Source organism: Manis javanica, chromosome 2, assembly GCF_040802235.1.
Source record: "Manis javanica isolate MJ-LG chromosome 2, MJ_LKY, whole genome shotgun sequence".
In the NCBI taxonomy this organism is placed as follows: Eukaryota; Metazoa; Chordata; class Mammalia; order Pholidota; family Manidae; genus Manis; species Manis javanica.
In genome coordinates, this window is record NC_133157.1 from 53,147,901 (window position 1) to 53,165,000 (window position 17,100).

A 17,100-nucleotide genomic window follows, 5' to 3' on the forward strand; every position below is an offset into this window, starting at 1 on the left:
TTGGTATAATATCTGCTTTATGATGTATACATTTTTACATATTTTGATTCTTTTCCATTTTTTATATAATTTCCTCCATTTGGAAAAGAGATAATAGATACGTCTCAAAAAGAAGATAAGTTCAGTGAAAGAATCATTTTTAAACAGTCTTAATAATATCCTTAATTAAATTCAATGTAAATATCTTTTAAATAGTCTTAATAAATATTTTTGAATTAAATTACTTGAATTTGATAACACCATGTTTGGATTTAATTTTATTCAATAGCTTCCTCATATACGATACTCAATCAGTTAGCAAAATGGCCCATATCTGCACACAGACCTTTACCATGTTTATAAGAACTGCAAATGAGATGATGTGTACTTGTGTTTTTAAATGTGGCTATAGCTGTGTAAACTTCCAAATCTGTGGATTACTGAATGATATTTACTTATTTAAAATACAATAGCATTTCTAATGAAGGTTAAAGCCAAATAAATACATAAATTATTGGAGATTTAAAGTATAGCCACACCTAGTTTCTAGTAATTTTTTAATCAAAAGTTGACACCTCCCCCAAAGAAAAGGTGAGTGGACAATGAATCACCACAGAACACAGGTACTGGAGTGAACTGATAGGATGACTAAACTTAGGTCTTCGGAGAGCACTGTTCATGTTCCACGTGTCCTTCGTAGAGAGAAATTGGCGTGGTAATTGCAAGTCAAAAAAAGTCCCAAAAAACTCAGAATTTACTTAGCTAAGATTACTTTCTCTTTTCCCCTTCTCAAGAATAGTAAAAATTTTTGATTAATAGATAATGACAGACAGAACAACCTTAGTGCTATGAAAAGTGGCTTTTGCTTTGTTTCATTCCTTTTTATCATGACTCAGAAGGCATGTAATTGATAAGAGCAGGCATCATGTTCCTGCATTAACAGGTATTTATTCAGTCTGTGGTGGGCTGTCCCGTATGCTGTGCAAGTGACACAGACACTCCAAGTTCTTAGATTTTAACTATTATACAGTTCAGAGTAAATATGCTCAAATAAGACAGTAAATTTGCATTGCCTTGTTATAGTTTTTGAAAACAGGCACAAGCAGAGTCTGTATTTGATGATACAAATAGGCTGTGTCTGTTGCAAAGCACCTTCATGATTTATTCATGGTTTATCGTTTGTGCAGTGTGGTTATTTACGACACTTGATATTTCTTTTTTTTTCTAAAAAGGATATTGTAAAAGGAAATCATACATGTAGCACTCTTACTTTTAAGGCAGGTTACCAGACATCTGAAGTCTTCAGGGCACTGCTACAACTTTAAAATTATCTAAAGAAACTGAAAATATCTGAGAAGTGTACATGTATTCAATCAGAGCATTAAGTAACTTGCCTTTGTCCTAATGGAAGAAAGGAACCACCAGGTTATTTTCGTTGTGGTTGTTGCTTTTTGTTGTTGACAAAAGGCAAATCCCTGGAGACGCTTTAGTAGCAAAGGACAGAACACAGGAGGTGTTTTGGTTTTGCTTTGTGTTTTAGCTTTGCTCTGTTTTACTTGGTTTTGATTGTTGTTTGTTACCATTCCTTTCCTCGCACAATCACTCGTCCACAGTCGCCCCCTTTTCTGCTGTACACCCAGCCTTCCGTGGAGGTGCTTCAGTTCAATTCAAACACAGTTCCTTTTTCGGGATTGGAAAGGTCAGCGCCGAGGGAGCTGTGCAAGAATAAGCAAATCTGGAAGATTTTCCCCAGCTCCTCCCTTGCTGGGTCCCCACCCACCTACCCACTCACTCCCCCCGAATCCCCACACCTCCACCCCAGCCCCAACGGCTAAACATTCCCTTGGAAACCAAAGCTGACTCTTTTGGGAAGTGTTCACAGACTTATTAGGTTGCAACCCTGAAGGTGTTTTGCTGTTTTGACTTTAGAATTGTGTGAGCCCTGTGTGTATATATGTGTGTGTGTGTGGGCGGGGGGGTTGCTTGCACCTTGAAAAGGTGAATTTTTCTCTCTCATCCAGACGTCCCTCGGGTACTGTACTTAACCCAGAGTGAAAGCTTTGGTGAAGGGCCCACTTCTGTATGAGTCAGGACGGGCTCAGCTCTTGGAGGGTAGTGGGTGATGAGTTGCTTATGCTGCTCATGAGGGTACTGTTGTGTCTGTGCTTTGTCCTCCAATGTGGACAAATTACACTGGTGCATATGTGAGTTATGTGGATATAAACAAATACAGCAGTTAACTCCCTAACGGGCTTTCTTTTTGGAAGCTATAGCCAGAACATAGCTTGTGCTATCAAATATGAACGAGCAATATAATTGAATGAAAAGAAACCTGGAGAACAATCCAAGAATAATATAAACATAAGTTATTTTGAAACACTGGAGGGAATGCTTTGTGCAAAAGAGAAACTGGATTTATTGTTTGATTCCTTCTTCTCTCCTTTCACCCCTTTCAAGAAAAGGCAAAGCCACAAGTGAGTGGCTGTATGTGTCTGATGGCTTATATAAACATAGAAGAAGTCTTCAGATGGCTAAAATAAACATGCGCGTGTTACTGAAGGATATGTTTACACGAACCATTTGCTCAGCCTCTGAAATAATGAATAAATGAAGATTTTACTGAAGTAATTGGAAGGATTTCTGTGTTTCTGTTGATGCCATAATTGAATGGCACCAAAGAGACTTTTATCAGCTATTTTCCATGTTACATGTGTTAGCAGTTCCTTTCTATGAGTTGAATACTTCATTCTGTAGTTACTTTACACATGTTTTTGTAAGAAATTGTCGTTTATTACTGCAATTCTAGAGAGTTGCTTGATTTCCCAGGAGAAATTTAGCAGCCAGTAAAGATTATTTGGATCTGGTTGGTCAGGAGAGGGAGGGCAAAAAGGAAGGAGTAAGAGCCCTCATTTCATACATATAATCCTGTTTGCATAGCACAATCCTCAACTGGTTACCATTATTCTTGCTTTGTCCATAAAATTGTCTTTGTAAAATATGTCCTCCACAACTTAAGAAAGAATATTTAAACAAAAATAATCTTTAATATTGGGTTGCAAACCTCATGTGTGTATGCACAAAGATGTGTCTATATACATATATGGTGTATGTGTGTCATGTGTGCATACAGGTATGTGTACATGCATGTGTGTACATATATGTGTGTGCATGTGTGTGTGTGTACGTGCACACACATATGGTGCCTGTATGACTATGTGGACAGTATGTGTCTGGTCCTTAGGCAATATTAAGAGTTAACTTTTATTTCAACATTACACTTAGACCATCCCTACGAATTTACTAGGTTAGCATTTCCTGCTTTCAGTTTGTTATCTTGACACATAACTACGGTTCAACAGCTGGGTTGTTCCTGGAGTTCCTGGGGGGAGCTTTATTCTCAGAGTGCTGAATTTCCTTTTCAGCTGTCAGCTCTAGAGTGTGTTCAAAATGTTCAACTTTTTACACACCATTCTGGGCCCCTAGCACCACTCTGGGACTATGATAGAAATGCTGATAAGGTAGATGAATGGAAGAATCATTGGTTCAGGGAGGAAAACTGCAAAATCCAAAATTGCACATGACCATTGTTTGGTAAGGGTGCTGCTAACTAATGTTGCTTTTTGTATTTAAATATTCTTTTTAAATGAATTACTCCATTCTTCTCAACATGATCTGCACCTGTCATGAGATAAAAAATAAAAATATTGCCATTCTTAAAAATGATCTTGATATGGTGTTCACACACGTGCAATATCTGTGATCTGGCTGGGGATTTGTTATAGTTTTGCCTAACTTTCTCCATTTATAAAGAAACATTTGCACAACACAACGTTTCCTTTTTATCTAGGAAACTCTTCAGAACACTTCCTAAGAAATTAATTGTATTCCAGCCAGACTTGCATGCTGCCATCCCACAGGAAATGGGTCAGCAATCCATTAAGATGCCATTAGATAATCTAATTTGGAACTTAATCTCTAAATTAACCATGCTCCATACTTGAAGCATACTTGAGAGAAAGAAAAAAGTTTACGTTTGAATCGATAGGGGAGCCGAAGCGTGAAGAAGGCTGTTTGTTTTTTCTGTAGCTGTGGTCACGTCTCAAGCCGTCTGGTAACCAGGAGAAACCAGACATGATGTAATTCCAGATTGAACTTGAACTTCAGGGACTTAGGATAGGGAAACAATGGACCATAGGAATCAATAATGTCCATTTTCCACATGATTATGTTTGGAGCTTTAAGTTAACCTTTATGGGAGAAGCAGCAGGGTCTGCAGTGTGACCAAAATGACATGACCCAGAGACAAGACGTTAGAGGGAAGAAAACAACTTTTTCCGTGATATTTTCTGAGCAGCACTGCCGATTCCAGGAGGATTAGAAAAGTTCCCGCTCTGCAGCACACCGGTGGCCTGTTCAGAGCACTCTTTGTTCACTTAGGTAGGACAAACTTAATCTTATGTTTCCTGTCAGATGATTTTTGGCTGCTCTACAGGAGAGGGAGGAGCATGATTCAGAAAATTCCCAAATGTTAACCTTGCTGATTAACCCTTTGTGATGAGAGAGGCATATTAAACACTGACTTTATTTGAAGATGTTTTATGTAAAGTGCCATATTCACGTATGTATTATGTCCAGAAGAATTCAGCTCCATCAGCAGCCAACACGTCGTTTATTAACGTACCTTAACAATTCTTATGTTTGCTAATGCTGTTTCGGTGAATACTGAATTTGTAGTCATATTTACTCAATCACAAAGCGTATGAGTGAGTAACCATAATAGGAAACATAATAACAAGTGACGAAAGAAAAGAGAAAAGGCTATTTAAGTTCCAGAAATGGAAGAACCCAAATTTTGAATATTCAGAGATTGTAGAAAGTTGCAATCATTCTTTCCTTTTGTTCATGTGAAGGAAGTTTATTTGCACATGTGAGCGGAGTAGCAGGCATAATGCAAAAACGTATTCACTTCCTTAATCATTTGTGATTGTATGTTTCAGAGTTCTCATACATAAAAATTTTGTCATTTAGAGGTGAAACTGTACAAACGACACTGATTTTTTTCTTTGAAAATCATTTGGGAAAGAATTGCTTTTTGCTTTTGTATAAAACTTTAATTTCTGTTTAATTTAGTATGCCTTAGGTGATTTTCTCTAGTAAAAAGCACTATTTTTGTAGAGAATTTTGTGTGCTGTTGAAGACTCACATATGCTAATAGGGGCAACTGTAGCACTTGTAACAACAGCATTGAAAAGGAACCCAGGGATAGAGAGGAATACAGACTAGGGAAGAGGATGGGAATCCACATGTAGAGCTCTCTGCTGAGGTACAGTCTGTGGGAGGAAATCAAGTAACTACACAGAGTCTGATCATTCTGCATTTTTTAATTGGCTGAAACCTCCCACAGCTAAGTTGTTATGTATATATGTGTGTGTACTGTTTTATTTAGTTAGTCATTTCATAATAATTCTCTTATCTTTCATTTTCAGTTCTAAAACATGAAAAATATCAAACGTAATTCTTAAAAAATCTACTTAATTTGGCCTAGTTAGGGGAAGAGTACTTTTCTTATGTGTAAACATAAGGGAATAAGTTTTTATTGCTTTTAAGTATATAGATTGCTCTGTTGAAGAGTCTTTTAGGATTTTGTAAAAGCTCTTTACCAAAAGTACAGTAATCATAATGAGCACTCTTAATATTTAGCTGCAGTGGTCCCATACATTAAGGGCTCTTCTTGCCTAGCACTTTTCATTAGATAAAATATTTCACTGGACTGTGCCATGATTTTACTTAGAAAGTGCTCATCCTCACACATGGTAAAGTTAACCTTCAATCCAGCATGACCCAATAAAAAGACACATCTGAAAGAACTGAATATAAATTAATGAGCTTTGATGGCCTCCTATTTTGATATGTTATTTCTAAAATCGTTGGTCCCCAAGGAGTAGCAATAAAGAAGGCTATTTACCTACTTAGTTAAGAAACAAATACGTTCCTCTTTCATTACTGTGAAGTACTATTGCTTGCAGTTAGAATAATTCCATGAGCCACCTGCAGTTTATGATATTTGGTGTTTCCCAGAGAGCCCACAAGAGTACTTAGCAGTTCAGGTAAGAGCTGGCCGGGGAGCTTTCTGATACAGATTATTACAAATAGTAATAATCATTAGAAATCATCTTGCATGCAAATAGGATCATTCAGATGGCAGTAATGATCCTTAAAAATGGAGGAAATAAATCGAAGAAACCCAAGATCTGTGTAAAGCATTCTGTGTATTTCCCCTTTCTGGTTTAGCTTCATCTGAAGTGGAGCTCAACAAGCCAATTGTTGACATACATCTGTATGTACATAAACAATGGCAAATATTGTGTTCAGCTGGAAAGAATCAGGAATTGGATAAAGCAAACAGTTCTTTGTGTTGAAATTTGGACTGAAGAGTTAGACCTCTGTGGGAATTTCAGTGTGTCTAACTGATATGCACCTTAATTCATAAAATCTCTTATACAATTCAGGGATAATTTAAATTCTTGTCCAGTGATAAAAGCAAAGTATGTTTCACAAAAGAGGAAGAAGGTGAAGTGTAATGGGTAAGAATACAGATCCTATCACCACACTGCTGGAGTTCACATTCTGGCTTCCATAACTTCATAGCAACATGAGTTGGACAAGACACTTAGCTTCTGACCTTTGGTTTCCTCATCTGTAAAATTAGAATAATAATTCAGTTAACTCTACTCATAGATTTAGTATGAGAATTGTAAGCTGTAAAGTAGGTCTAGCACATGGAACAGTGCCTGACAACACACACTATATGAGTGCTAGCAACTATTATATTATCATTTTCTCTGTTCTAATACATTAATAAATTCTTAAGTATATTCTTGGCATATAGTAATATATTCTATTCTTCCAGTAGCCTGAGAGAGCATTTTTTCATAAGATGCAGTCTGTGGCTTTTGTGTTATAATAAAGTAAGCAGCAATTCCCAATGCACACCTCTACAACACAGGATGGCACGGTTTCTGACTTAATATCTAATTAGGCTGCCCTTGATTGGTTTCTCCAGGTAGATTTTAGCTCTTCAAGGGAAAGCTGTTTATTGTGCATTTTGGGAGAAATACTAATACCTGTGTGTTCATATGGTGGCAATAAAATTAGGAGTGTTAGTCAAGGAAGTAAAAAACTTTTGCCTTATTCCTCAAATACTTGAAACAGGTGAATAGGAATTAAGGACAAATCCTTTTATATTAAGATGTCTATTTAATTTATTTTACACGCTTTCTGGGCCATTGTTTATTTTTATTATCATCTATAACATGTCTACTGGTACAGTTGAAGTAAGTCTGAATATATACAATTCTTTGTGCTTCATTTCTATAATTTTTTTAAGCTTCTTGAAAGAGTACTTAATATCTTTGAAGAAAATATGGTAGTCTTATGATTAAGTTAGTATGTAAAAATCTGAATTGGCAATATTATTATTCCCCTAAAAATCATTAGTATACTGGATACTTTGGCCCTTTATAAAATGTTTGGCAAACAGGTTGCCCAACCCATTAACCCATTATCAGATAGACACAGGCTAGTAAGAAATGAATTTTGCCAGTCTTTAAATTGCTCTTATTTGAAGACTAATAGTTGAAGTGTAACCTTTGACCTCATTTGTTTGGTTCCTTATTCAACAATGTTTATTTGGCATCCTATGGTTTTTGTGTGGTTACTGAGTTAAAACCTAAGGGCCAAATCCTTTTTGACCTAGGAGGCAGAGTCACAGAATGTGTAATTTAAAAAAGAAAAACCATCAATGATTTGTCCAGAGCAATTTTCTCTCTTTCTTTCATTGAAAGATATAGAGTCAATTTACTCCTCGTAGATGCAAAGACCAACTATTTTATCCAATTTATCCAGGATAAGAAATATATAGTATATCATTTTTAAAAGGAATAAGCAGGCATCTTCTTCCTCCTTAATCCTCACCATAAATTCACTCTAATACAGCTTCAACTAGATTTGTTTTCAGAGGAGATAGGTATGTCAGGTTTCAAAGTTTTTTGATCACCCAAACCAATCACATACTCTGTGCACAAATCTGTTGCAATATTAGCTGGGTTATGATCTGGCTGTGTAGGTATGGGAAATTCACTATCTCCTGAAGCAAATACAAATGCATTCAGAAAACGCTGTTCAAAAGTTATTTCAAATGTGTCAATGTCTGACTTTCCAGGAAAGAAGTATAATATAGCTATAAATGGCCATGGGAATCAGACAGAACTGATTCATTTCTGAGGGCCATGCAAGTAACTTTGGGCAAGCTTAAGCCTCAATTTTTCTTATCTGTGAAATGGGGATAATGAAGTCAATTTCAAGAGTTTATTGAGAAAAGATGTAGCATGTGTAAAGCACCTGGAATGGTGCCTTGTTCATAGTAGGACCTCAGTATGGCTATCTTCTGGAAGTATGTGAACTCTTTCTGGCTGGACCATACAGAAGTCTACATTTCTTTCCAACTCTATGTCATGTCTTCCCTTTCTCCCTTTAGTTATTCCTCAGATGAGGTCATTTGGTGAGTTCTTCACCAGAGAAATTCCATAGCATTTATTTTCTTAAGAACTGATGCCAGAAAGAGACTCAGTGCTCCAGTGGCAGTCTACTCAGTATAAAATGAAGCAGGACCATCACCTATCATTAACGCATCTTAAGGTCCAAATACTTTGCTTCTCTTTTGGGGGCAGTCACACCATATGTTTGGTTAGAATAATGTGAAAATATTATTCGTGGTCAGACATTTTCTTTGTTAGAATTTTGACTTAAATTTTATTTATTTTGTTTATAATGAAATATATACATAGAGTAGAAGACACTAGAGTGAATTCTTCTTTGTGTTAATGTACCATCAAAATCTTTTGTAATTTTTTTTTGTACCTGATTTTTCCCCAAGTACTTCTTTTCTTTTCTTTTTTAATGTATAGACTGTATATGTTTTCTAAAGATGTGATTTCAGCTTTTAGTCATGCTCATATTCTGTTTGCCTAAAAAAAAAGCACAGTGATTGACAATGGAAAATGCAATGAAAACAAAGTAAATGCATGCTTGAGTATACATTGCTGAAGTGGCTTATTGTGACCTTGAGTATTTTGAAATCTTTCAATTATGCTCTCACATCTCTTACTAGACAAAGGCACAGATACTATATGGTTATCCATATAATTCTCATTCCATTATGAATGAAAATTCTTAAGCACTTTACATATACATAGTCTGTATATGTAGATATATATGAATATGTGTGTTTATTTTATCCATACTGGTAATCATTGGCATTGATTTATAAAGAGAGAATGAGATATGTAAGAAGCACTGTTAACTTTTTACACCAAAAAACTATGCACTTTAAGCATTGTCTTTAACTAAAATTAAATGATCTAGGTTATTTTGTATGATCAAACATTTTTTTATGGTGTTCATAATCTTTGAATTAGTTTTATCAGATTTTTTTCAATGGGACTACCAAAAAGCCCTAAAAAATGTCTGTGCTAAACTTACCCTACAAATTGGCAATAAGAGACTTGTAAAACTCATATATAGGGTCTGCAGAGTGTTAATGTTTGAGATTTATTTCTCCCTAAAGGTTCATAAACAATATTGACAAATATATTGTACATTGCAACTTTGACATGGTCATAATGTAGGATGGGAGATTTGAAAGGTTTAAATAAACATCTATGTTGAATTTGTTAGGTATTCTGCAGCAAGAGTCCTTTTAGTCACAAGCATCAATTTATTTCTATGAAGCATTTTCCAAAGAAAAATAATACATGTCTCTTCTAAAGAACTGAGTGAGAAAGTTATTGCAAAATAGATGCTGAATTACGTCTTTTCTGCCATTAGTAGGTAGATGTCTCCATTTAAGGAGTTACATCTCTTTTCAATCATTAAGATATACTTTATTTTCCTCAAGTATGTAATCTCCAAATGACTTTCTAGAGCCCATTTAATTTTGGACTCTTGTTTTTGCAAAGCAGTTTGCTTACTGTTGACATGTCTTTTACTATTAAGGTTTATCAATTTGAGCAAGTCTTCTTGTTTTTCATACGTGCTTGCTAGTTCAGGTTGAAAATAATGTATATCCGTTTTTATAATTTGTTCTGATAGGAAATAATTAGCATCTGCCATGGCCAGATTCTATAAGGATTGTTAAGGCAACATCATTTTCTTTACAGAGCTTACCTTTCAGTCACTAAGATAACCATAGGTACAGATAATAATGATATGAAGTAATAAATGCAATAATAGTACAGTGTAAGCAAGTGTAGTGGATGTACAGCTGGACGGAAAATAAATTTCATGATTTCATTATGTACTCTTCTTTCCAATTGATGGTGCAAAGCACAGAAATAATTGTTGAAGACGTGTGGGAAGAAAGAAACATATGAAAACAATTAAGCCTCTTAGAAAAGATTTCATTAACAGATCTTATATTTTACAATTAATTTTTCATCAGATGATGAAGGCATATCTTTTTAGTTTGAATATTCTTCATTTGAATTGTTATTTGATTATTCCTGCATAGTTAATTTTTGCTAATGCTAAATATTTCTAATTTCAAGTGCAGAGAGGTCTGCTTTCTTTTTATAGGGGTCCATATCATAATGTATTCATGCAAATATGTGATTAGGAGCAATGGTTTTTAAAAATATATAGTTGAGTATGATTTGGAACATTAAAAGTGATGTTTGCTTATCCAGAAATTTATTGAACATCTACCATGTGCTAGGTACAATATTAGATGTAGAGCAAAAAGAGAAAGGCACCTTGCTATCATGAAGCTCATGGTCTAAGGATAGAATACTTTGAGCATAAAAGGTCATTGTGAATTTTTTCTGTTCAAATATTAACTCAGAAATCTGTACCTAGACATGTAGTAATAAGCCACATTTTGTTTGGAGGTATCACACAGAGTAAAAAAAAATTATGTATCAAAGTCTTTTTTTCTAGTCCAAGCTTTTTCTCCGTCTCTTTTGGACAAAATTGTTCCTTCAGGTTAATATTCCATAGTTTTTTTCATTTTTTTTAAACCTTCGGAATCCAAATATGAAAAAATGAGGCTGTCTAGATTGAAAGCTACACAAATAGTATCCATCTTACCCCGTGGTTCCAAAAGTAAAGAAAAGGATACTAAATTTTTAAGCATTGAAATTGTGTCTCTGTGCCAGACTATGACAACACTGGGTATGGAATTGTCAGTTTGATGGTTTCTTGGTTTATGATTATTTATGCAGCTGTTAGTTAGCTGGCATTCATTCCAAATTGAGTGTTGAAACAAACAATATAGATGCTTAGGTACATCCCCAAACGTGTGGTATGGGGTTGTTTTGTGATATGCAGATCTGCTCTTCTTTTTGTCCTTATGATACCTTTTTAATGAGAGATGATGCCAGGAGCAATTAGAGAACTCTTTCTCAAACTTTTTTTTAAAACAGCTCCAAATCCAACATAGGTGAAATTAGCATTGGTTGGAAAGGAATAAGAACCTCATCTACTCCCTCCAGCACTCGCCCAACACCCCCAAACACCCCAGTACCAGAGGTGCTATCATTGCTGATGGGGAGGCTCAGGGAATGAACGCCCAGGCTTCTAGTGTCAGCATTTCAAATTACTTATCATGCACTGGCCTTCCTGCAAATTGTAGTTTTTCTTATTGTGAGGGAAAAGAATATCTTTCATTACAGCTTCCAGTTTTATTCAACCAATAATCAGGTGAAAAACTGAAACCCATCTTATCACTGATGTGCTTGTGAATTAAAAATAAAAACAGATCAGAATAAAACCAGCAAACTATATTGGTACCATTTTAAGTTTGCTGCTTTCCTTTTACTTACTTTTTTCTTTTTTGGACAAAAAAAAATCATATTGTATTTACACAAAGCAGGTCCAATATGTTAGGAAGAATATGTTCAGTCAATTTGAGTTCAACAGTTGTATAGGAGCCCAATTCAAGGTTTTCCTGCCTTTTACTAGTCTTACCTTCCATGAAAGAAATAAGATGATGTAGTGTATATATGTATAGTATTTATAATTTAGCACAGTGATCTCATGTTTTACTGTAATATTGCAAAAAGTTATAGTAGTCATTTGATGCCTATAGAATTTAGATTTCTAATATTGTAGTTTTTAACATTGTATTTTTTCTTTTTCTCTTCCCTGCCTCCCACCCCTCTCCTGTCAACAGTCCTGGTACCTGGGCTAGCCTGGTTCCTTTCCAAGTATCAAATAGGACACCCATCCTACCGGCAAATGTCCAAAATTATGGTTTGAACATAATCGGAGAACCTTTCCTTCAAGCAGAAACAAGCAACTGAGGGAAAATGAAATACAACAATAGTTTAAGAAATTTTAAAAAAAATGGAAAAGAGGAAGACTGGACAAAACAAAACAAACAAAAAAGGGAGAAAGGAAAGAACCTGAAGAAAGAAGATAATAGACCAGCAATTGCAGCACTTACAATCACTAATTCCCTTAAGGTTGAAACTGTAATGACATCAAAGGGTCGATGATATTTCACTGACGGTAGATCACAGCCCTGCAACGTAGCCTTTGTTACATGAAGTCCGCTGGGAAATAGATGTTCTGTCTCTATGACAATATATTTTAACTGACTTTCTAGATGCCTTAATATTTGCATGATAAGCTAGTTTTATTGGTTTAGTATTCTTGTTGTTTACGCATGGAATCACTATTCCTGGTTATCTCACCAACGAAGGCTAGGAGGCGGCATCAGAGGTGCTGGGTGACAGAGCCATGAGCCAGCCATTTTATAAGCACTCTGATTTCTAAAAGTTAAAAAAAGATATATAAAATCTCTGTAGCCTTTAGTTATCAGTACAGATTTATTAAATTCTGGCCCTTAACCCAGCCTTTTCCAGTGTGTAACCCAGTTTGAAATCTAAAAAATAAAAGAAAAAAAGAAAAAAAATGTAAAAAAGAAAAAAAGAAAAAAAAACAGTTTGAACACAAAGGCTCTATGGAAGAAATGCCTCTATGTAGGTGAAGTGTTATCTCTGCATGCAACAGTAAAAATTAATATAATATTTTCCCCACAAAAGAAACACTTAACAGAGGCAAGTGCAATTTATAAATTTATATCTAAAGGGGAACCATGATTATAAGTCCTTCAGCCCTTGGACTCTAAATTGAGGGGATTAAAAAGAATTTAAAATAATTTTGAAACGAATTTATTTTCCCCTCAGTTTTTGAGGGCATTAAAAAGGCATTAAATCAAGACAAATCATGTGCTTGAGAAGAAAAAAGTTAATGAAAACACAGCACTTACGTCAGTTTAGCTGCAGCCTCCTAGGAGGTAGAATTTATTTATTTAAAATTACTGGTTGCATCAAGAACCCATAGGGTATACAAAAGGTTCTATAAAATCTGCATTACAGAGACAAAGAGGCAGGCAAATCCATGTCACAAGGGTAAAGCTTACAGTTTACAAACTGGGAACGCCAGGGTGTAGGACATAAAAACGCACTCTTGAGAAAACAAACGCCATCAGGGTGCTGAAAACTTGCATGGTGCTTTCAGACATTAGCCTTGTTCCACGAACTTCTTGTATTGACAGATCTGTAGTGTGCATGGGCAGACACATTTTGCCTCTATGTCTCTTAAAATTTTAATTGAAAATACTATTTCCAGTAATCCTAATTTGCACGAAGATATAATGTCCACATTACGTGCCTTGCCTTGAAATCTAAAAAACAAAAAGGAAAAAAACAAAAAAAAAAACACAAAAAAGTGACATCACTACACTTGTTTTGCTGCATTTATTATCATTTTAAATCTTTACCATTTTTATGACAAAATATTTTGTACTCCAGACGAAGAAAAATGTGTGACATCATGGATTTTTTAGACAGTATACCTTTATCTCACATTTATAAAGCATATCATGGCTGTGTATAGTTGCCGCTTAAAAATTGTAATCGACCAGCAATATTTTCAGTATTTTGGTGTTTTTTCTATTAACCTTTCATGTTTTTCATCTTCCAATTAATATTTGGGGGGGAGGGGGTTCAAATTTATACGAATTATGCAATACCAAGTTTTGCCTATGTAGGTAGTGCTTTTAGCTGTATTGGTTATTATAGGTAAGTACACAGATTTAAAAAAAATAATGTATGCTTTTTTTTGTTTGTTTGTTTGTTTTAATTGACCAAAGTGGGTACTGCTATTTTTGCAGTGTGATGAGGTCCTTTTGTGTACTGAGAGATGGACAGGGGATTTTTTTTAATATACATATATATATATTCTGGGGTGGGTGGGAGGATTTTTAACACTTTACAGTGTAGCTGTGAAGCAGTGCACCCTGAGATGGGCCTGGGCTGCAAAGCGACTGTTCTGCCTACTGTGACAAGCTTCAGCTGACACAGGTTCCCCTTCTCTAGCTTCCCACCTGGGGTGCAAGCTGAACTCATTTCTGGTTTTCACAACAGCCGAAATAGTAAGAACAAGTGAACACCACAGATTCTCCTGGAGGCAGACTTGGCTTAACATAAACTGTTTTAGCTTTTTCTTTTTGTTGGTGGTGGTAGTTTTTCTGGGACGTTCCGGATCCACAGTGGAGAGTGAGCCTGTCTCATATTTGGCAAAGGTATTTAGTGAACTAGCTGCATAGCGGATGCCTCCCCGCTTGGGAGTGTAATACTGAGGAGCCTTTCTCCTGCAGAGGCATCATCCTAGCTGGAGGGAGTGCCCCCATTCTCTGCCCACCGCTTCTCTTCCCCACTGATTTCATTTCATTAGTGATAGTGTATGACTTATCTACGACTCACTACTTCAAAGGATGGCAGTGTGCTTTAAATTTTTTTTAATACTTCCGGAAGATTGAACAGAGGTTTGTTATTATCAAATGTATTTGGACTTACAGATTAAAATCAAAGTTCAATTTTTAAGGAACAAAAAATTAAATCTTGTTTTCGTTTTACCTGCCCTTTTAAACCGAGAACCAGAGCAGAAGGGAAATCAAGAGTTTTAAGAAATTACTTTTCCTGTGGGCGAATTAAGCCCATTAGATGCTGATGGGATTTTTTTTAAGGGGTGGTCTCTCGATATATATTTGATTTAGTTTTCCCTGAGGGCTAGAGGGTGACTGGAGGCTGGTTTTATTTTGCTCTTCCTCTGCTCCAGTCCCAGTGAGGGAATTCATTACCAGAAGGAAAATCTTTCAGGATTAGTGACACATGGTGGGCTGTCTTGAGGAGCCCCCTGACCTCCTTCCCCCAGGCCATGGCCTAATAAAATAAACTATCCATTGTTCTCACGTCATATCATTTAATAATGAATACTTTAGAACAATGTTTATGGGCCTGAGAATTGTATTTGATTATCCCATTCAGTTTGATAGCCCAAATGCTGAATAGCACAGCAGGATCCAGCAGGCAAGTTCAAAAGTAAGTCCAGTCATTTCTGTGATACTTGCCCTGGTAGAAAACAGATCATCTCAGCCAAGCTCTTTGTGTATCTTTGACCTAGTAGGTGAACAAACCAACTTCACAGGACACGCAGTATTTTTTAAGGGCAGATTCGCTCTCTCCTTTGCCAGTGAACGAGCAATTTTAGCTAAGTAAGTTATACACTGTGGGTATTCTTGCCTGCCTCTTGAATACAAAGGCCTAGTTCAAGTGTTGCTTTTTTTTAAATTTTAGTCATTTTTTTTTCTCCTTTCCTTTTGAGAGAAAACTATTAAAAATACTACTATAGATAGAATCTCAAATCCATTTTTCAGCCTCCTCCTCTTTTACCAGGAAGTATATTCTGACTAAGGGCCCCATGTTTGCAGGTCTTGCATGCCCCTCCCTTACCCAGAACTGCAGAGCTTCAGTATGGTGAAGGTCACCCATGGGCATCAGTAGGGGGCAGTGTCTCCAGCCCCTGGTTCCTGGCACTGTTGGGCTTCTGTTGTGTTGCTTTGCAGCCCCACCACTCACAGTGCCTCTGAAGTGTTTCCTCTGGAGTGACATGGGCGTTTGAGGCTTGTCTAAGGGAAAATAAATAAATAAAAGGCAGTGAAGGAGACTGTACATAAAGACATGGCAAAAATCTTAATTATAGCAATATAGTTATGGGGTAATGTTCAGGTGGGCAGCTCCATTTAAAAAAAATATGTGAATGAATCTGTGAAGCTGCAAGTAGCAAGAAGAGCGAAAGGTCTTCTTAACGAATCGCCTACCTTGTAGACAGTAATTTGTACACTGTATAGTTTTGTTAAGAATTTTTTTTTAAATTAAAATTCCCATGTTTGTAAAGCTAACTTTTTAACAATTATAATGGAACTATATGTTGTTTCCATTTTTAAAGTAAACAAGAATATTCCTTGTTTAGAGCCTGGACTTGAGTTAAAACTCTCTAGGCTCTTAAGTTATGTATTAAAAAAAAATCTGTCCATGTTAGGAGTTATTTCACAGATTCCTGTGCTTGAAAAGCATAGGATACTAATCCTTTAAAAAAGTGTAAATGGAGAAAGTTATATTTTATGAAGGTTATTTTGTTGTATTTAGTATTGGAAAAGTTGGTTTTCAGAGCATTTCAGAATGTCGGAAGCACCACTGTCTTTTTATTAGTATATACGGCCTTTAGCAAAAGTTTTTGTGATTGTTACGTGATGGTATTTAAGGGTAAGTTTCACAGAGCATTCAGGATAGGCAGAATGAAAACAGTGCTATGTCTCACATAACGTGTCCTCAGGGAGCAGAATCTTGGATTTGTGACTTGTAGCTTCATAAGGACTCAACAAAAGAGATTGCACAGGGACATCTTCAGCGGTAAGACACCAGGACATGTTCTTTAACTCGATTCACAATCTATGTACTGTGTGAAACGATGAAGGCTGCAGAAAGTTATCCCATATTCAGTGTACAGTATTCATTTTTGATGAAACAACTCTACAATATTGCTGGCAGATAGGCCCCAAGCATGACATTCAATATAGTTTACATGTTCCTGTCAAGGTCTTTTGTTAACATTAACCAGCTGCATGCTTCCTGGACTTTAAAAAATTGGGTTTCTATAGAACACTTTTTTTCTTTTTTGTAATGTGCAGGCTATTCAAGTTCAATTGTAAAAGCTCAA

General features: G+C 35.9%; 1 protein-coding gene across 14 annotated transcripts in view; it reads left to right on the forward strand.

Annotated features, from left to right (window-relative positions):
- The window catches only part of NFIB (nuclear factor I B), a 419,383-nt gene that overhangs the window by 400,699 nt on the left and 1,584 nt on the right, over positions 1-17,100 (forward strand). For all 14 annotated transcript variants that reach the window (XM_073228498.1, XM_073228499.1, XM_073228504.1 and 11 more), the window contains one exon: positions 12,206-17,100. This exon is cut by the window's right edge and continues 1,584 nt beyond it. In XM_073228498.1, the coding sequence (XP_073084599.1) occupies positions 12,206-12,335 (130 nt within the window). In that variant the 3' untranslated portion in view covers positions 12,336-17,100. The remainder of the gene's footprint in view (positions 1-12,205) is intronic.